The 21,848-nt window shown below is 33.3% G+C and overlaps 1 protein-coding gene across 1 annotated transcript; it reads right to left on the bottom strand.

The window, feature by feature from the left end:
• Nucleotides 1-6,507: 6,507 nt before the first annotated feature.
• LOC144835443 (uncharacterized) lies at nucleotides 6,508-10,353 on the bottom strand. Its single transcript, XM_078690528.1, has one exon. It carries the CDS (start codon nucleotides 10,351-10,353, stop codon nucleotides 6,508-6,510), a length of 3,846 nt encoding a protein of 1,281 aa, XP_078546654.1.
• Nucleotides 10,354-21,848: the final 11,495 nt, after the last annotated feature.

The raw sequence follows: 21,848 nt of genomic DNA, 5'->3' as shown, positions 1-21,848 counted from the left end.
TAATTGCCCTGATTCAATGCACAACTATTAATTTTGATTGTATACTGGCTTTTTCTTTTATCCAAATGTACATATGAAAAACATAGGCACTCATTTTGAGGACTTGTGATGAGTTTAAAATCAAATAACAAAATTATCTAGTTAAAGTTCAATACAATTTTTTCCGTATTGGTCAAATGAATACAAAACAGAAAATATATTTAGGTTACACAATTTGTTTAAAAAGTAGCATGAAAACATAAAAATAAAATACATGAATAAAGGTAATGACCATACAGCAACCAGAACTTAAAATAAATAAATAAAATCAAAAGAAATATAGACAATAGCATATTATTTCATCAGAAAAGTAGTTGGACAAATAATTTTTGAAAAATATCATTTAAAAGTTTTTTATAATTAATATAATGGTTAAAACAAGACTATTCCACTTATATTTGAGGTAAAACATCATTTTTTGTTTAAAATAATTGCCAAACTCTGCAATCTTTCAAAAACCATTGCAAACCTCATTTAACCAACATAAAAGTGATTGAATCAGTGTACAACTCACTTGGATTGTCAATTAAAAAATGTAATTATATTTTTGTTAAATACTTAATTTTGTGGTTAAGCATCATTTGTTGATTTATAATTGCTAAACCTTCACTCTCGGATTAGAGGGGGCGTAATCACCAGCCCAAACAATGTTTCAGTACTGTATAAGTAAAACATTTTATTTTAATTTCTTTAGAATACCAATATATTTAGATATTTTATTTGATAAAAATTGTTGGCAGCCAATAATCTAAAAGACCAAGGAATGATACTTTTCTTTAAATTAATTTTCTATTAAAAAACATAACAATTGTTGTTTGTAAGTTTATATCTAATACAATTAGTTTTAGCCGTATTAATAAATAATTGGTTTGTAGTGAACCATTCACTAGCTTATTGAACTCTAAATTTAAAAATTTCAACAAGACATCAATATTGTTATTAAAATATAATAAAGTTGTATCATCTGCAAAAAAAAGGTTGTCTGGAAGATTCACTAATTATTAATTTGAAATAATGATTTCGGTCTGTAAAATATCTTTTAAACCAATCTAAGAAAGGCCCCAAAATACCATAACGAAACAACTTGAAAATATCATGGTTAACAACATCAACATTTTTTGATAAATCTAGAAAAGTACTTCATAAAATTAATTGTTTTCAAATGCAGTATTAACGGAATTAGTGAGTTCAAGAAAAGCATGACAAGTGGTATTGTATGCATACATTTTTCATTATTTTTTGAAAAAAAATGGGTAAAATTAAGATTGGTATAAAAGTATCCGTTTTTTAAATACAGGATTAACTTTTAATATGATTAGGTACAGAACCCATCATGAATGATGGCTTATAATTAATGGCGCAACCTTTTTAAGAATCATGCCCTCAACCTTTACTAGAATATAAATTATTAATTATATTAAGCACTTCTGTTTCAGATATAAATGAGAGGCTATGGGAGGTGGTAATTAAAAAATTAGGTCTTTGGTATTTTTAGGAATATAGAATTACAGGTAGTTCTACACATTTTTGAAAAATAATCACTGAATTCTGGCTAATTAGGTTTGTATCATATTCATCATTCATATGTATTTTTACTTTCTTTACCGGGATTAATTACAGAATTTTTAACTTCTCATTTTTTTTTAAATGTTACATTTAATCTGATTGAATTTAGTTTCGTAGCATTTTTTTCATTTGAAGTGCAGTAATAATGTTGCTATACTTTTTATATCTTGAGATATCGGAACATTTATGAATTTGTTAAATTTATGTTTACTAAATTTATTTAGGTGGGGTGGGTAGAGGGGTGTCATCCATAGTTGTTTTAGTGGTTTTTTTTTCCTTGAACTGCAAAAAAGTTTATACAAAAAATGTATCCAACATTAGAATTAACTGTATAGTTTAGACCAATCACTTGCAAAATGCACCTATATCTCTAATTCAGTATGAATGGTCAGGAACCTCAACCTATTTTAAAGTTAATCATAATCAATTATTTTTTAAATAGGTAAAAGATGTCTTAAGTAAAAATGTGTGTAAAAATAAGTTCTGCATTAATTTTTTTTTTTTTATTCTCGTTGGTTTAGAAATCGTAGGGAAAAAAGAACAATAATTGATAAGATGATACAAAATAATTAATAATTAGATTATGCTTATTAATTTGATTAAAACAATGTTGTATTCTCCCACAATATTACAAAATCTTCATGATTTAAATTTTGAAAACAATTAATTTATAATAACAGCAAAATTTTCTATGTTATTATATTTCAGTTGACTTAAATAAAGCCAATTATAGAATTCTTTTTTGTTTTATTGATTTATAAAAAGCTAATCAGATAGTTCTTTTGTCAATAATAAATCTGGTCATATTTTGTAATAAATAAAAACCAATAATTGTGTTCTAAAATTGTGATTGTTTACTGGCTTTTTCTTTTATCCAAATGTACATATGTGTACAGCCACATCAAAACCAGGCACTTGGTGAAATATTTTTTTTTTAGTTATTACTATAATTATATTACTCACAATATATCCTTCAAAATGGTGTTTGGATCATTTAAATCAAGCAAATATTCCCAGAGTTATGGCAATAAATGTATATAGCATTTATAACAATTTACTTTTAATTACTGAGTAATTAACAGTCAAAGTTTAATGACAAATCAGACAGGAAGTTGCCCCATGCTGTTACAGATTGAACAATTAACACCTTAGCAACACTACTTTCTTGATAAACAATCATTCTGAAATTTGGCACACCTGTTCAATATAGTGTTTTCTGATATTCCTGAAAATTTCATCAAAATCCGAGGTGGTTATCATAGTTAATTATGACGATTACAAAATACCACTAATTTACGTAAAATCTGTCAAATTCATTTATAATAGTGTAGTGTAAGAATAATACAGTAGGCCTACTAGTAGGTATTCAGAAGATTTCCTTAGCTTATTATTAGTTCTGAACAAATTTAAAAAAAAACAGCAAACATTTTATTAATGAACTTTATTCAATTTTATTTCTCTTTTTACTTTATTTTATCTGCTTTTTATTCAAAATGGCGCAGGGCACACAATGTCCCTCGTTTCTGGTCTGCAAAATTCAGTTACCAGTATTTTATTTGTGAGTGATTTGTATTGCACTTGTTTTTACTGTGAATGTTATGTAATACATCTATTGTTGAACCAGCACCTGGCCTGATCATGACAGATAGCCACACCCGATAGCTTGAACAATGTTTTTAAGCATGATGAATAACGTAAAATTTAGCCAAGGTACCAGTATTTTATTTGTGAGGGATTTGTATTGTACTTGTTTTTACTGTTGTTAATGTTATGTAATACATCTATTGTTGAACCAGCACCTGGCCTGATCATGACAGGTAGCCACACCCGTTAGCTTGAACAATGTTTTTAAGCATGATGAATAACGTGAAATTTAGCCAAGGTACCAGTATTTTATTTGTGAGGGATTTGTATTGTACTTGTTTTTACTGTTTATGTTTCGCAAAATAACCATTTATTGACAGGTACACACAATCCCCACACACCCGGCCCATCATTGGCATTTTAAGCATAATGAAATTTAACCAAATTAAAATAAATAAAATAGCCTAGTAAGTAAAGCATTGCAGGAGGCTTATTATACTATAGAGATGAAAACTCTATCTTATTTAAATTGGGCTAGGCCTAGGCCTTGTTGTTGTTATTACTAGCTAGCTAGGCCTATGCCATGCAGCCTATCTAGGCTAGTAGCCCAACGTAGTAGTACTGTAGTAGGCCTAGGCTAGGCTTATTAGTAGAGTCAGGTCTAGCCTAGGCCTAGTCAACTCTTACGATAAATAACTTAGCTAGGCCCTTTACTTTAGTATGTTTATAACTTATTGTTAGCAAGTATGAGTCAGTACACGTCACTTTAGTATTACTGTGTACAGTACTTAGATGAACTAAAAATATATTTTCCTCGACGAGCGTGTACTAGCATAAGATTTTGTTGACCTGGAATTTTCCATGCTGGATGGGTCATGTGACAAAATTAAACCAATCAAATCGCTTCTTTCAGCGTGTTCGTAGCAACAAGGCCGTTTTTGTTTACACTAAAGGGTTCTATAAAATCGGTTTTTATTGGTCTATATCGTACAATCTGTGACATCATTCGTTTATTTTTAGATTCATGAAAAAAATACCTATCGAATGATACCAAGCTTTCAGGGGTTATCTACAAAACTACGGCGTAGGAATGACGAAAATAACTGCTTTTTTGTAACGAATTACCTCGTTCTTTCAATCGAAACACGAGGATAGAGGTTCAGATTTATGTAATTTTTACCACCTTTCCATTTGAATTAGTTAATAAGGCATACTGTATATTTTTGAAATCTACGGTAAATTTCCTATCAGATAATGGTAAAAAAACAAAATGGTCAAAATATGAGTTTCACACATTCAAATGCATTTTACACAAATCCCTATCTAGCGACAAGCGCCTGGTTTTGATGTGGCTGTACACATATGAAAAACATAAGCACTCATTTTGAGGACTTGTGATGAGTTGAAAATCAAATAACAATATTATCTAGTTAAAGTTCAATACAATTTTTTCCGTAATGGTCAAATGAATACAAAACAGAAAATTTATTTTTAAATTTTATTAAATACATTATGCATATGACAAAGATGGTAGCTGGCAGATCATCTATCACATAAAAGGTTGTTGTCTTCAAATCATAGCCTTAGCTTTTCGAATCACAATGGATCTCTACAAATGATAATGTGTCTTGGGCATAGATCTTCACCTTAATTTTTACAGTTCAGTGTGCATTTTCAATCGAAATATTATTTAAGCCAAGATCAGTTTTAAATATGTCCTTTACAAGTTGCATTTGATCTTTTCCTTGATGTCACCAAATCTTAGGTTGTTAGAATGCCTTTCAACTCGTAGCAATTCAGCTTCCATGTAGCTAAAGTATCCTGTTTAGATTTAATGTTCACACATTCATGTCAAACTATCCGTTGTAGCTTTAAATTTATCCTTAGTTTTACTTCGAAGTTCCATAACATTTCTGTTTAGCAATGCTTGTTAGCCTTGCTTTAGTGATGCTCTTTCCTTGTCAATCCTAGTATTTATGTCAGCTGCTAAGCTACTGTACCCATGGCTTTAGATTTGCCGAATGATCAACTGTTGGGAATTAAATATTATGCAGAGCAAAGTATATGTCTTCACTCAGAGATGTCCATAGCACTTTAATTTTACTGTAAATAAGAATTTGGGTTCTACACTAAGGTTATTCACATGACAGTATGTAATAGTGATATGTAAAAGGAATTTAATAATAAATCATAATCATCAGAAATAGAAAAATTTATTTAATTAATACAAATTGTTCAATACAATTTATAATATTTAGTATTCCTAGAGTATTATCACAAATAGATAATCATTTCAATTTGTAGCATTCAAAATACAGTAGTAGGGTTAGTTTATAATTTTATAATTGTATTACTCGATGGGTTGGCACCCAAAAAATTTAATTTTTTTTAACTCCATCTTTGGTATTCTTTGAAAATTACCTTTTTTTTGAATGAGCTTGCCTGAATCTTCGACTGTCTGATGTTTTCAATTCTCCTTCTCCTTCTTTTTATTTGGATATATATTGTATTTTGTATCATCTTCTTCCCAACTTTTTTATTATTTTTTTCTGGGAGCCTAGGCGTAAAGTTTTTAAACTTATATATAGGTTTCCTTCCACACTATGTTTTTATTGGTTTTTATCAAGTGTTTATATAATTATTATTTTATGTATTTTTAATATATGTGTGGAGAACATTTATTGAATATTTATTGATTGAATATTGAACAAATCAAATCAAATAAAAAATATCATAATATAATAATTTTGTGTATGTATGCTAAAAATGCCTTTGTAAACATGTGAACTCACACGTTGTATACGAATACCATTGGGCTACTGGTTTAAATTTTGGTTTATATCTAGTAGGAATACAATTAATGTGCATTACTAGAGTATGCTTAGCTAAGTGTCATGTTTTGAAATTAAAATGACCATTTTGATTAACTGACATTGTTGTGGAATCGGTGAGAATAATGAGGTGAACACGTTGTTGCAATATGTTGTCTTTATTAACTTTATTAACTTTATTATTATTCAACAACTGTGTTGGGTTGTCCAAAGGGTTCCAAATAACAAATAAAGATGATTACACTGCATGAATATCTCACACGATACCAAATTGTATATAAATTCGTTCAGCCTGCGTATTGTATGCGCACTGGCACGCAACTCACAAATTGAAAACAAATGACGTCATGACATCCCAGCCCCCTAAAAAAGTGACGGATGGTCACAACTAGTAACAATAATGTAACAATGAAAAGTTCATAAATGTCAATTACACTTTAAATCATCAATCACAGTGGTCAAGGAACTTCATCTGATCCACATATCACTACATGTCTGAACGTTCGATGCTCTTCATTAGCATGATCAACTTAGTAACCGGTTTCTTAGCATTGATACCATCTGCAAATCTTATGTCAACAATCCTATCAAGGTCATCTTTCCCTGAATAAACTTTACTGACTTCTGCCATTTTCCAACTACCACGTTTCTTGTTCTCACCAATGACAAGCACTATGTCGCCCTCCATTACATTCTCCATTGATTTCTGCCATTTAAGTCTTGGTGAGAGCTTATGGATACACTCCATCCATCGGTGCCAGAAACCATTCACCATAGAGTTACAAATCTCTCTCCGTTTTCTCAAATTTCCATGGAATTCTTCACACGGTACTTCCGGACACTGTAAATCACCTCTTCCAATCAGGAAATGATTAGGAGTCAATGGCGGATGATCCAGGGGCGATGATGACTTGGCCGTCAAAGGTCGACTATTGATAAGACCAGATATCTGACAGAACACCGTCTCCCATTCAACAAATGTTAGTCTGTCAGCTTTCACCAAATGTCTCATGCCTTTCTTCACCTCTTGAACAATGCGCTCAACAGCTCCTTGGTGATGAGGTCCACCTGGTGGTCCAAATTTCCACTGCACATTATAACGTTGGCATTGTTCTCGTATCTTCGTCTGATCTAGTCTCAAATTCAACTCATTTATTGTATTGTCAGCCCCTCTGAAACATGTGCCATTGTCACTCACCAACAAAGATGGTGCTCCTCTAATGCTTACAAATCGTTCCATTGCTTGTAGGAACGCTTGGGTAGTAAGATCTTGGACACAGGTTAAGTGTACAGCTCTAGTTACGGCACATGTAAAAACTGCACAATATCCTTTTGTGGTGGTATTTTTGTTCAGTTTTACGTTAACTGGGCCCAGATAGTCTACGAGTGTGGAACTAAATGGCGGTGAGCATGGTTTTACTCGGAAGTCTGGTAGGTCAGCCATCTTTTGCTCTATTGGCTTCCCTTTGTGTCTCCTACAAATAGTACATTGTCGTACAACTGTTTTTGAGATGTTGGTATCCCCAATAATCCAAAACTTCTTTCTGACCTCTGATGCGGTTCTCAGGTGACCCCCATGCAAAGAGTGTCTGTGTCGATCCCGAACAATCAGTAAACTGATATGGCTTCCCTTCGGTAGTAGGTAAGGGTGTCTTATGTCATACGACAGTGGTGCATTCTTAATTCGTCCACCAACACGGTACACTCCTTCTTTCTCATCGAAGACTGGATCTAGCTTCATGATGTTGTGATCATTGAAATTTATCTCAGCTTGTCCCTGTCGGATCCAAAGCAACTCAGCTTCCTTCAATGCATGTGGTGAAGGCCACTCAGAAATTTGTGAAGTTAACTTCTTTAACCATTGGATCTTTGGTAACTGCTTTAAGGACACAACTCTTGCTGTGACCATCTTAAGTTTTGGCCAACTAGAAAACTTGGTGGGATCAAGTATTCTTTCAAATTCAGGGATAGCCTTTATTTTGAGTGTTAGTGTCTTAGCATTACGGACATGGAATTTCTTTTGTTCTCCATCTTCAGGAGCTACTTGAACATTTGTAGGAGTTTTAGGCCAAGAGATTGGTGGTGATCGTAGGAACTCTGGTCCATCGATGACTTGCTTCATATCGTCAATGTTTCCTCCTCTTGAAACAATATCTATAGTGTTCTGGTCTGATGGTACAAAGGCAATATCTTTGATCGGGTCAAATTCAGAAGTGATCTCACCTACACGGTATGCAACGTACGATCGGAAAGATTTAGATTGACCTCTCAGCCAACTGATGGCAGTCATACTGTCTGTCCAAATCTTTGAATAAACTATGTCAAACCTCAAAGCATTCTTTACAGTGAGCATCAGCCTTGAAAGCAGCAGAATTGCTTGAAGTTCTTTTCTGGGGATGCTTGATTGTTTAAGTGGTGTGAGTCTGGCTCGGGCGCACACAAACGACAAATAAGCTTCAGTTGACTCTTCATGTGACCACCTTAGCCAAACTCCGATACCCATAGCATCTTCTGAAGCATCACTTGCACCATGCATAGATACTTTAGGTAATGGTCTTTTTCCTCTAAATGGCTCTGGAATAAGACATCTTGGAATTTCTATGTCACTTGCTTTTTCAAGGTCTTTATTGATTTCACTGAGAATAGCACAAAGTTCACCTCTCTGGTTAAGTGGTGTATCCCAATCAATGTTTAGTTGCCACAGTTTTTGTAACAGTGTTTTCGGTCGGACAAGGATACCGGAAAGCATACCGAATACGTCATAGTAAGAAGCGGTTTGTTTCAGAATGCTACGTTTAGTTGGGATTAGACCTTGAATTAGTTTTACCTCTTTGACCTTTAGAGTGTCGTTCACAAGGTCCCACTTTGTTCCCAAAGCTGTTGCAGCAGTGGCGTCTTCTGATTCATCACACATATTCCTAACGTTGGATTGCCATTTCCTGATATTGAAGTTTCCTTTCTTCAGAGTCTCAGTGAGTTTAGACTTTAAGTTGTCAGCCTCATTAGCATCACTAACAGATTCATTCAAATCATCCATGTAAAACTGGTCAGTAACAATTCTTTCTAACTGTTTATCACCGGGTGCATGCTCAGATACTATATGCCTCAAAGTCACAATAGCCGCAGTTGGTGATGGCTTGTCACCAAATGTAACAGTCGTCAACTCGTACACTTGAATTGGATGGTTAGGATTCTCTCTGAACACAAATCGATGAAAGCGGGCATCATCAGAACTGATTTTAATAGCCTGGAACATCTTACTAATGTCGGCAATTATACCAACTTCGTTTTCTCGAAATCGTAGGGCAACATCAAAAAGATCTGTATTAACATTTTCTCCTTTATATAAATAATCATTAAGAGAATGGCCTTGAAATCTTGCCTTCCCATCATATACCACTCTCACAGGTGTTGTTTTGGATTCTTTGGTTACGGCAAAGTGTGGTAGAAACCACATCTTCCTTCCAGCCTCTCTATCTCTTTGTAGCTCTGCTTCTGTCACTCGACGAGAGACACCTCTTTTCAGTTGATCTCTCATTTGTTCGCAATACACTTCCCATTCTATGTTCCTATTCTCAAATTGCTTTTCTAGGCTCTTCAGTCTCTTCACAGCATACCCATAGTTATCTGGAAGGTCATTTGGTGCCCTTTTCCAAGGCAATCTAATTTCATAAGTTCCATTTGGCAGTTGTTTCACACTCTGATCAATTGCTTCCGTTGCCTTGCGGTTTGTAAGATGTTCAGAACATTTGCACTTCTTTGGTTCTAAACCCATTGTCTCAATGCCAAGAAAATCTTCCATTGGTCCAACTGCAGACACATTAACATAGTTGAAGAGTGCTGATGTGGTGAGTTGTCCTCCTTGGATAAACCATCCAAAGGGACATTTCACGGCTACAGGTTCATTGATACATTCACCTCGGAGGTACTCTTCCCAAATCATTAAGTGCGTGTTATCGACACCGAGCAGTACATCAATAGTTGGGTATGGAGCAACTTGTAAATCAATTTCATTTAGATGACTGTATTGTTTAAGCTGTTCTTGGTATACTATAGGAGCATCTCCGCAGGGTTCATCTATTTCTGTGACGGTGAGTGGACAAGACCATGTACCATTTACGTCTTCAATGTAGCAATTCAGCAATCGTAGTTTCTTAGTAATTTTCTTACCACCAACCAGACTCAGATCGTGTTTTTGATAAACATCTTGATTAGTAAGTGGAATGAGTCCCGATCTCAGAAGTGTCGCTTGGCTTCCACCATCCAATAAGATACGCACTAGACGGCGGGTTTTGCCACATCTCAGGTACCACATAACAGTAGGTAAAGTCATTTGTAATTTACTTTCTCCATTGTGGGTGACCATGCCTGCCTGCTTAACAACTGTGGTTGGATCTGCTGGTTGAAAGGGTTGAGCATTGCAATTAAGATTGGGTTGATCCTTTCTTTCATACAAGACAGGACAAACTTACTTCCACAAGAAGGAGTTCCACAAGGCGCGGCAAATTGACAGGAATTCTTATCATATGGAGGTTTACCAGCAGAGCAATTGTTGTGACCACATCTAAAACAGATTCTGTTCTTTTTCATCACTTCATATTTCTCCTTTTGAGACAAACTTCGAAACTTGTTACAACTCTCTAAGAAATGAGTATTCGCAGTTGGATGCAGTGCACACTTGGGATTTCTATTGTAGTCTGACTTGTATCCTTCTCCAGATGACACTACAGCAGCATTTGAAGCCTTCTTTGATGATGAAGATGATTCAGTTTCAGTCATGGGCATAGCTTTCTCAAGTAACAATAATTGGCTGTACAGCCATTTAACCAAGCCAGTGAGAGAATGACCTGTGTTGTTGTCTCTAACGCTTTTATATTAAGCTATTCTGTGTTCTTCTGGTAACTTCTGTTTTATTTGGCTCAGCATGATTTTGCTGTTCAATTCTCCAGATAAACCAATGGTTTCCGCTCTGGTTTCAAACGTTTGAAGGGTTTGGACAAAACGACTCATGGCTGGAATGTTGATCTTGTCCTTACTTTCATAGGACTTTAAATTCTCTAGATCCTTCAACAGACTATCAACCACTCTGTCTTTGTCTCCGTAGCGTTCATCTAACACTTCCCAAGCTCTAGCAACATCGATACATCCTTTAACCATGTTTCTTTCTTTGCTGTTAATCATAGATTCAGTTAGCTGGTAGAAACATTCAATCTCAGTTAGATTAGTTGCACAATGTGTAAATAATTCTTTAAATCTTTTGTAATCCCGGATGTTGCCATTAAATGTAGGATACTTCATCTTTGCCATAGTAGGCGTTGACCTTGCCATAGCAGGTCGAGGTGTAGGTGAACTGAATGCAGGCGGCGAGGCAACCGTACCAGCAGGCTGCGTTGAGGCTGATGTTTGAAGAGGAGTTGTAGGAGTTGAGAATGGTACATCGACTGTAGATTGTGAGTGGCGCAGGGTAATCTCCCGTTTTGTACATACCAACTTTTGAAGGAAATCCATCTCACATTCTGACATCCATTTCTCTTCCGTTTCAAATTCTCCTTGGTCTTCAAGTACATCAATCAGTTCAGAGTGTTTTAACTCGACTTTTCTGAACTGTTCCTCCGCCTTGGTAATGTAAGTTTTTAAAACATCTGGTTCGCAATTTTCTTTAAGTAGTGATTCTATCATGGACAGAGTCCTTGTTAACTGACCTTTGCTGTTCCGTCTGGTAAGCTTCAGTTTGTTTACGTCTGCCATTGTAATTATTTCACTAGTTGTTGAAGCTGTTGTGGAATCGGTGAGAATAATGAGGTGAACACGTTGTTGCAATATGTTGTCTTTATTAACTTTATTAACTTTATTATTATTCAACAACTGTGTTGGGTTGTCCAAAGGGTTCCAAATAACAAATAAAGATGATTACACTGCATGAATATCTCACACGATACCAAATTGTATATAAATTCGTTCAGCCTGCGTATTGTATGCGCACTGGCACGCAACTCACAAATTGAAAACAAATGACGTCATGACAGACATTATATAAATGAAAGTTAAACTATTGTTACCTCACTAATAGAGTTAGGCTAGGCCTGATTTTTATTTGTTTATATTATATTTGATAACTACCCCACATTTTCAAATTTCCATATTTCCTTTCTTTTTGCTTTTCATCGATTATCCGTTTTTTTTTGTCTACGTGTTTTTTATGACTTTTGTTTGTCCTGACAACGTCTCATGTCCTGACCGACTGACCGAGGCTCTATTCTCTCCGTTTCAGAACGTTTATGATGATCACACATCTAACAATTTGATCCTGATCAGAATTTTTTTCATAGCAACACTAATATATCAAATTATTATCATCCTAGTGATTTTACCCGCAAAATTAATACAAATTCAGACAATAGTTTTTCATCCATCCACTTTAATGCAAGAAGTCTACTAAAAAATATTCATCAAATCGTGAGTCTTTTGTCTTCTCTTCATTTTTCTTTTGATGTGATTGCTGTTAGTGAAACATGGTTAAAATTTGATAATCCCTTGGTTAAAATCCCTGGTTTTTCTTTTGTATCGAATCACAGGTCTTTTAAAGGCGGCGGCGGTGTCGCCTTGTATATTCGCGATGGCCTTCAATTTTCAATAAGAGATGATCTATCTTTTGACCCCCTAGTTTGCGAATCAATATTTGTTGAAATCATCCGCCCTAATACAAAAAATATTATTACAGGAAGTATCTATAGAGCCCCATCAAATGATCCGCTTCTGTTTATTGATAAACTTGATTCAATCTTAGCCAAATTATCCAATGAAAACAAAATTAATTATATTCTTGGTGACTTCAATATTGATATATTAAAAAATGAATCTAATAATGAAGCTTGGCAATTTGTCAACTCTCTGTTTAGTAATTATTTTCTCCCCCTTATTCATAGACCATCCAGAATCACCAAGTCCTCTTTCTCACTGATTGACAATATTATAACTAATAAATTTGATTTCCCTAGTATTAGTGGACTATTATTTAGTGATATTTCGGACCATCTTCCCGTTTTTAATATTTCGTATTTTTCCTGTGATGTACGTAGCTCAGATAGGGATGAATCATTTAGATTTAGATGCATTAACCAAATCACTATTGATAAATTCCGTCAAGAATTGTCTAGCGAACAATGGATTGACATTCTAAATACCCAAAACCCAGATGATGCATACAACAAATTTGAACATACCTTTTCGTTACTTTACAATAAAACATTTCCATACAAAACTATCAAAAAAACTAAAACTAAACTCAAGACCTGGATGACCGACTCTCTTCTTAAGTCCATTAAATATAGGCAAAAATTATACTCAAACTTTCTTCATCGTCCCTCTGCGAAAAATGAAACAAAATATAAACAATGTCGCAACCGAATCAATTGTCTTATCAAAACTGCGAAATCAAATTATTTTAAAAATACTTTTATTAAACATAAAAATGACATCAGGGCCACTTGGAAAACTATTAATTCCCTTATAAAACAATCCTCTAACAAACAAAGTAATACTTTTTTTAACTGCAATGGTGAAATGTCAAATGATCCCACCAAGATTGCAAACTCTTTTAATTCATTTTTTACTGAAATTGGTCCCACCTTAGCTAACCAAATACCCAAGACAAACACATCGTATAAAGAATTTCTTCCTAACCCAAATATTCATTCTATTTTTTTATCCCCGGTCGATGAGGACGAAGTTATTAAATTTTGCGTTCATTCAAGAGTAATAAGTCCCCCGGTATTGACGACCTACATGCGAATGTCATCAAGCAAGTTACTGAACTTATCTCCCTCCCTTTATGCCATATTTTTAACATTTCTTTAACTAAGGGAATTTTCCCAAGCAGATTGAAGATAGCTCGTGTAACACCCATCTTTAAATCTGGCAGTAAATCTGACTTAACGAACTATCGCCCTATTTCTATTTTACCTGTTTTCTCAAAAGCCCTAGAATGAATTATTTACGACAGAACTTTTAATTTTATTACCAAATACGATATTTTATACTCTCAACAATTCGGCTTTCGTAAAAAATATAATACATCCATGGCTCTTATTGACCTTAATAACAAAATTGTGGACGCTTTTGAACGCAATGATTTCGCTATTGGACTCTTTATTGATCTTTCCAAAGCTTTTGACACTATCGATCATGATATTCTTTTATTTAAGTTATCCCATTATGGTATTCGAGGGCCTGCATTAAATTTGTTTAAAAGTTACTTAGCAAATCGTTCTCAATGTACTAGATACTCAAACCACCTATCTCATTTTTCATCAGTCACATGCGGTGTCCCCCAAGGTTCTCTTTTAGGTCCACTTTTATTTATTTTATACATTAATGATTTATACCGATGCTCTAATCTTCTCTCGTTTTTTCTCTATGCTGACGACACAACCGTGTTCTATTCTTCCCCTAATATCCAATCTCTTTTTGATGACCTTAACACCAACTTAAAACACATGTCCATCTATTTTTCTAGTAATAAGTTATCTATCAATTATAAAAAGTGCAGCTTTATTCTTTTCCGGAGTCCCCAAAAAGACAGATTTATCAATACTACGCCATATAAGATTCTGATTGACAATTATGATATTCCACGTGTTGAAAGCGCAAAGTTTCTAGGTGTTTATCTCGATAGTGGTCTAACTTGGAAAACTCACATTAAAGAAATCGAGAACAAAACTTCCAAGAGCCTCGGTGTCATGTTTAGACTTTCTTCGTTCATTCCCCCAAATATCCTCCGTATTATTTACTGTTCTTTAATTCTTCCCTATCTGAGCTATTGTAACATTGTATGGGCAAATACTTACCCATCCAATCTCACCAAACTTCACATTATACAAAAAAAGGCTACTCGCATTATATCTGGCGTTCCACCCCGGTCTCATTCGTCTCATTTGTTTTCTAACTTGAATCTCCTTAATATTTTTGACATTAATATTTTTCAACAATTTATATTCGTGTACTCATCAATACATTTCCTTCTTCCTAAGCATCTGTGTAATTTTTTCATCCCAAATTCTGTTCGTCACTCGTACTGTACAAGAAACCAATTTAAGATCCATATACCGAAACATCGCACTAATTATTTTCAACATAACATAAGATTTTCCGGCTCCAATTTATGGAATAATTTACCTCCTGACATCGGCAACTCTATTTCAATAAAAACGTTTTCTTCCAAACTTAAGAAATACCTTATTGCAAAGTATTGATCTCTCTTTTTCATTCCGGCAATTTTTTCGAGTTTCATTTGTCAGTTCTTGGTCAGGATATGATTTGCTGTCATTCTGATCGTTGTTTTTTTCCTCCTTTTGCTGTCTTGTTATGTCCCTGTCCTTACGTCCTGTATTTTCGAATTTTCGACCGTCTTACCTGTGTCTGTAAATAGGCTGGCCCGCCACAAGATTTGTATCTTCTTGGGCACTGCCTACTTCCTTTTATTGATACCTGTATACTTTTTTTTTTTATCATCAATTGACATGTTTTATATTCTACTTGAATTTGTTATGATTACCTAATTTTATTGAAGGAAGAAATAAATGTTTAGTTGAATTGAATTGAATTGAATTATAATAGGCCTACCTAGCAGACAATATTTCTGTGAATAGAATAATTAAATAAAATACTTTTTGTCTTTTTCCATTTGGACGTTTGAATCAATCAAATAGAAAAAATACATTTATAGTTGTGACTACATTAGGTGTTCTGTAAATCATTTTTTTTTCTGTTACTTAGACATTTTTTCATTCATACTTCTTAAAGTATGTCACTGTAGTAAAAGAATTGTCATGCAACATGGAAATATTGCTGTTTAGGACATGGCATCATAACTCAGGTTTTCATAGCCATACAAGACTCTCCTAATTGTAACCATGATTTGTATGGTTTCAGGCTTTTACAGTTTTTAATATTGTATTGGTGTTATGTGTGTCAGTTATTTCAAACCTAAACTTTTAACTGTTTATGTTTTTAATAAACTTCAACAGTGTATTTTCGTTTTTAAACATGTCGTCAAAAAACTCCCTTGTTATTTTTCTTAACCAAATTTCTTAAATTTTCTTAACAAACTCATTTAATCCACTTTTACAATACTAGGGCCTCACACGCCCTTCATCTTCCTTTAAAGACCCCTTCCCTGCAATTTTGGACGTTTTTTGGAAAATAATACATATATATCACTTTAAAAACATTAAACCATGTCATTCCTTGTCTTAAATGTACGTTTTATGGTAAATTATGATAAAAAGTGAGAAACAATGCACTACCTAAGTAGCTCGCGGCGATCGACCTCTCGTGGACGGTCTTAGGCCTAGCCTAGCTAGGCTTAGTTTTGTAGGCCTAGCTGGTAAACATCGGTAACGTACGAACATCGTACGCTAGCTATATACCTAGCCTGACGTTGTATAGTTGCTGCATTAATTGTCTTTCTATTTTTGCCAGACTCCGTTGATACAAATTGGGGAAAACCTGGTATTTTCGCTGAAAAGTTAGGAGTCTTCCATTTGTTTTGGCCTCACGATCGATCGAAAAGTGGGCGAATTACAGGTGAAAAACAAAAATATCAATCCGCGCGCAATGCATTTTGGGATTTATAGCGGGCCGCTATAATTATTAGAATCGACTTATTTTTCACATTTTTAACCGTTTAAAGACGAAAAAAGTTATCGCAATAGGACCATATAGTATTATTTTTACATTACATATAGTTTGTGATCTTAAATTAGATCTAAAAAACGTAGGGAAGGGGGCTTTAACTAAACTTACTTTAATTCAACACAATGTCTAATAAGTGCCTCTAAATTATTGAATGCACTTCCTAATGATATCACATGTACCCCGATCTCAAGGAATTGTTTTCTGTATTTTAAGTACAAAACTACCTTTCATCAAATTACTAGTATATTTTAAATGATTATTGTCAGCCGTTTTTTTATTTTGCATATGTTTTATGCACACATTATGTTTATGAACAAGCTCTATTACAAAAATGATTTTATTATTATTATTATATTATAACTTATATTATCAAGGTTCTTTTATTTTTGAATGAATCCCAACAGTTTGAGATCTGTCAGTCTTTATAGTGTAAAGCTGGGGTTAAGACAGAGCTAAAATCTTCTGGATAGGAAATAGGGTAGTATAAACTCTTGAGATGGTGAAAAATGTTTTGTAGAGCAAAGTTTTTAATGGAATTTTTATTTTATGACCTTCTGGATACTATTTAAGTTGATTATCAATAACTTAAAGATGTATTGTCCCTTTGACTAATTCGAAAAAAATAAAAAATAACAGATTTCGAAAAAAGGTGGGTCATTTTGAAGTATCATAATAGTTATTAACTATCACCAAAAATTTGTCGAAAAAAAAATCATTTAACTGAAATACAGACGTTTTTTTGTTAAAAAAATAACTTTGACTTCCAGTCAAAGTTTTCGATCAAAACATATCCCATAATGAAACGCGCTTGTTTGGCTACTGTGTATGCATAATCATATAACTTCCTCACGATCTGTGTGAAAATACCTTCTCAACCTTGACGAGTTGTAAACAATCCTAATTAGCATATGCATAATGCGTACTCGTGGTTTGAAATCTTTGTTAACTTTCGCTCGCGACGATTTTCCAGATCAAATGTAAAAGACAGTGCTAGAACCCTGGTGCATTTAACATCGTGTATAAGAGAATGACAAAGTGCATAAAGTATAAAACCATGAAAGAGTATAAGAGCATGATGTCAATACAGAAAAGAGATTAGTGGCTTTCTGTAGTTTGCAACACCCTTTTCATTAATTGGGTACGTGTGTTAATAGAGCATTGTCACACATTGCATACAAAAACAAGTCATGATATTATTTTATGCTCACAAAACTGAATTCAGAAGAACATCAAACATATATTTCTGAACAAAACTGAAACAAAATGAATTAGTAGTTTCTATAATTATTAAATTGCTTAAACAAAAATAATATGGGATTTACACTACCCATCTGAATATACATACACCTTAATCTGAATACCTTATCCAACATGAATACAGTGTTTAAACAGCGCATAATACTATGCCTTTGTAGATTCATTCCATAACATAGTTTCATTCCATTAAAACTACAATAGTAACATTATCGTATAACCTATATAACCTACCACTTTTTTTAATAGAATAAACCGAATGCTATCATCTCTTTTTAAAACTATTTAATACACAATAACATCTACCCATCTATGATAGTGCAGCCTATCAATCATAGCTAAAGACACCCTTGTACACCTTTTTGTGTCTTATTATCCAATGCCTTCCAACACAAGGCACAAGACACAAGAAACCACCTATATTATTCTACTTGAGTTCGCTAGATCATCATATAAAAGTGCATTGTGATGGGATCAGATTTTATTTTGTCCTTTATTAATAATTATAATATTGACAACCATTCTGATGTATGTTCATGGTTGTGCAGAGCCATGATAAATACAATTGTCACAGCTTGAATAAGGTGACAGGGAGAAAATTAAATGAAAACCTTTCTCAATAATATTTCTCTGCTCAAATGCTGGATTATAATAAGTTTTTAATATTAAATGTGTCCATATAATGTATTGTTTGCCAAGTAGGTCTTTTACCACACTAATGTTTAATGTGAAATGGTTAAATGTATTCAGAGTGAGATTTGCCAATGTAAATTATCTTAATTAAAATCATTTACATTAAAAACTTTCAATTGTATTTCTATTATATTTTATCAATTTTAAGTGCTGTTCTTAAAATACAATTGCAGTCTACCAAATCATGGAGCTATAAAGCTCAATGAGACTGAAAAACTGTTAACTTATGATGTACACAGCCTATTTAATACTTAGTTGAAATGCCATTACTAGACATTTTTAATCAATAATTTATTTAGAGAAATTAATAAAACTTCACCAGAAGTTTCAGAATGGTCATATCAGTTGTATTTTGATTATTTATAGTACTATAACAATATATGTTCACATTTTGTAGTAATACACTACCAACATGTATAGATAGTATTTACAATACCCATCTGAATAATTATACTACACCTTAATCTGAATACCTTATCCAACCTGAATACAGCATTTATACAGCGAATACTGTTTAGTAGTTTCATTCCATAAAACCATAATTTAACATCAAATAAATAGTCATAAAATTAAATCTTCTTTATTTTAATAGATTCATCTCTTTGTTTTCTTTTGAAAAAGATTTTAATACACCAAAAAAAAAACCCCCAAAAATAAACATCTACCCTGTATGTGATGATACACATGGGGTCAAATCATTTTTCTATTCGACCTATTCGCTATCCGTCGCTAGGACAGAATAATCTGGATTTTTTTTTTTTTTACATTAATCCAAGTTAATCAACTACCACACTTTATTTCAAAAGATAACATTTTTTAACATAATTATTTTTTTTGTAAAATGGCTGCATAATTAGTTATCCACACCTTGGCGGATAACTCCTTGTGATTGTATAAAATCATCATCAACTTTTTTTATCTGTATTATTCTTCTTTCATTCCACATTTCATAACTTCGTAAAGTTGTGCACCTACTATTTTTTAAAAACGTCAGAGTTGCGCAACATGACTTTCGCGCGATTTTATGAATTTAAATGATTGATCATAGATCAAAAAACCAAACGTCATTTTGTATTGACACTTTTTTAATTTAAGTCCTATCAAGAGTCAACTTTCTATGGATTAAAAATGGCATGTTTCACAAAGTTACGCGCACAAGATTTCTTACAACCAACACCTGCACTTGCTGTAACTTAATGCGTATTCTCAGTTTGTGAACTTATTCTCTTGAATTTTTTATTATTTAAGCCTTAAAAGAATTGAAAAGTCAATTAAACCATATAAACTTTTATTTTAATGACTTACTGATTTTGATTTTAAATGCATTATGGCAACTCATACATGCTGATTGCATTGTTAACCCTATTTCACATTGACTATTCTTTTTATTGTACAAGTTACTAAATGTTTTAGTTTACTTAATTCACTTCCCACAACCTTAATCAATAATCACCTTGACAAATTTCAATATAAATTTACCTCCTGATTCATCCTGTTTTTCATCACTGTTTTATGTATGTTTACGTTTTTTCCCCTTGTACTCTATATGCACAAACATACTTTGCCTATTATATTATTCTTAATGTATAGTATAAGCCCATGGAGTAATTTATAATTCTTCCGTAAGCTTCCTAATTACATGTAAAGATAATAAAAGCGTCACATTTTGTATCTTATTTGTTTTGTGTATTTCAGTTACAAACGGCTACTACTGTAGGAAACTTTTTTGTTGTACTGTACGGTAATTATTCATTTAAATAATAATATTTATTATTTGCATATCTAAGGACGTACCATAATTTTCAAAATTCTTTTCAATTCAATATGTTCTTTTTTAACTTCAGATTACGGACGATATACCTAAAGTGTATTTAAAATATACAGTAGTGTAAAATATTCTGTATTTATTTTTATTACAATGAAATTGAAAGTTTCTGACCGCAAACATCCATGCATAGTCTACTTTAAAACATAGAAAATGAGACTTCAATTGCAACTCTTGCATTTTTAAGTTTAACTACGTCAACCTTGGTGAGGTTGAAATCTGTTTGTCAGTGGGGCTCACACAAAGACGGGTACTGATGCTAGTAATTTATATGATCAGATCATTTGATATCTGCTGCTGCAGTTGGGATTAATATGCTTTAAAGTACAGTTTGATTTTATGTGATCACATCATTTCCCTATTATCATTTGAGTGGAGTTGTGGCTTGGTGGTTATGATGCTTGGCTACCACTCCAAGGGTCCTGGGTTCAAGTCCCGTCACATGTCAGGATTTTTTCTAAGGACAAAGTTACAACTCCACTCCAAGTAGAACATCTTGTGTATATGTTTGTCTTCAGCAATTGCTGGATGGATAACCCTCATTAATCATGTAAGGGCGTGTGGCGCTGTGTGTTGGACGTTCGACTACTGATCGTTAGACCGAGGTTCGAATCCAACTCTCGCCGCATTGCTTGTATCCTTAGGCAAGATACTTTACTTACGTTTGCCTCTCTCCACCCAGGTGTATAATTGAGAACCCGGTTAGATCAAGACACAACTTTGCGCTGATTACTAGCTGCATATATGGGAGTATGTTTCCATAGGTGTTTGATCAGGAAATGACTGGGGTAATAATGTTCAGCGCATTGAGAGCTTGCTTATATGCGCTATATAAGAATGAACTATTATTATTATTATTAAATATGGTAAAAAAAAAATAAAAAATTTTTGAAACTAAACAAGATGAACGGATTAAAGAATAAAACATCTTACAATGTTTCTATGTTGTGCAGTGAAGATAAACTCTTTTCAGTTCAATATTATAGAAACTATTTTTATCAAAAGAGAGACCATATGCCCCGCTCTAAATAGAGATGCGGTTGTGTTGGGGGAGACAAAAAAAACTGAAAACACTGTTTTCATCAAGATCAAATATGCATAAGTTAGAACTCAGAATTAGAATGCTCAGGATATTAATGAGTATCACTGTAATATTTATTAATAAATGCAAATGTTGTTGAATTGTGTTATCCTAATGTCTACTACCAACCTTCATTTAAAATCAATTATTTTTTTAGGTAGATCAAGATTTTTTAATGGTCACATGACAGTATAGTTTATTGGGCTTGCCAGTGATAATGACAAAATATTTATTATTTTGGTCTACTATTAAAGTTTTGTTTGTTTTTTTATATTGGAAC

This window comes from Antedon bifida, chromosome 2, assembly GCF_963402885.1.
Source record: "Antedon bifida chromosome 2, ecAntBifi1.1, whole genome shotgun sequence".
Lineage (NCBI taxonomy): Eukaryota > Metazoa > Echinodermata > Crinoidea > Comatulida > Antedonidae > Antedon > Antedon bifida.
The sequence above is the reverse complement of the archived record's forward strand: the minus strand, read 5'-3'. Positions and strand labels throughout refer to the sequence as shown.

Bases quoted from the DNA above. Each gene is read 5' to 3' on its own strand.
- LOC144835443 (XM_078690528.1), bottom strand. From the start codon at position 10,353: ATGACTTTACCTACTGTTATGTGGTACCTGAGATGTGGCAAAACCCGC.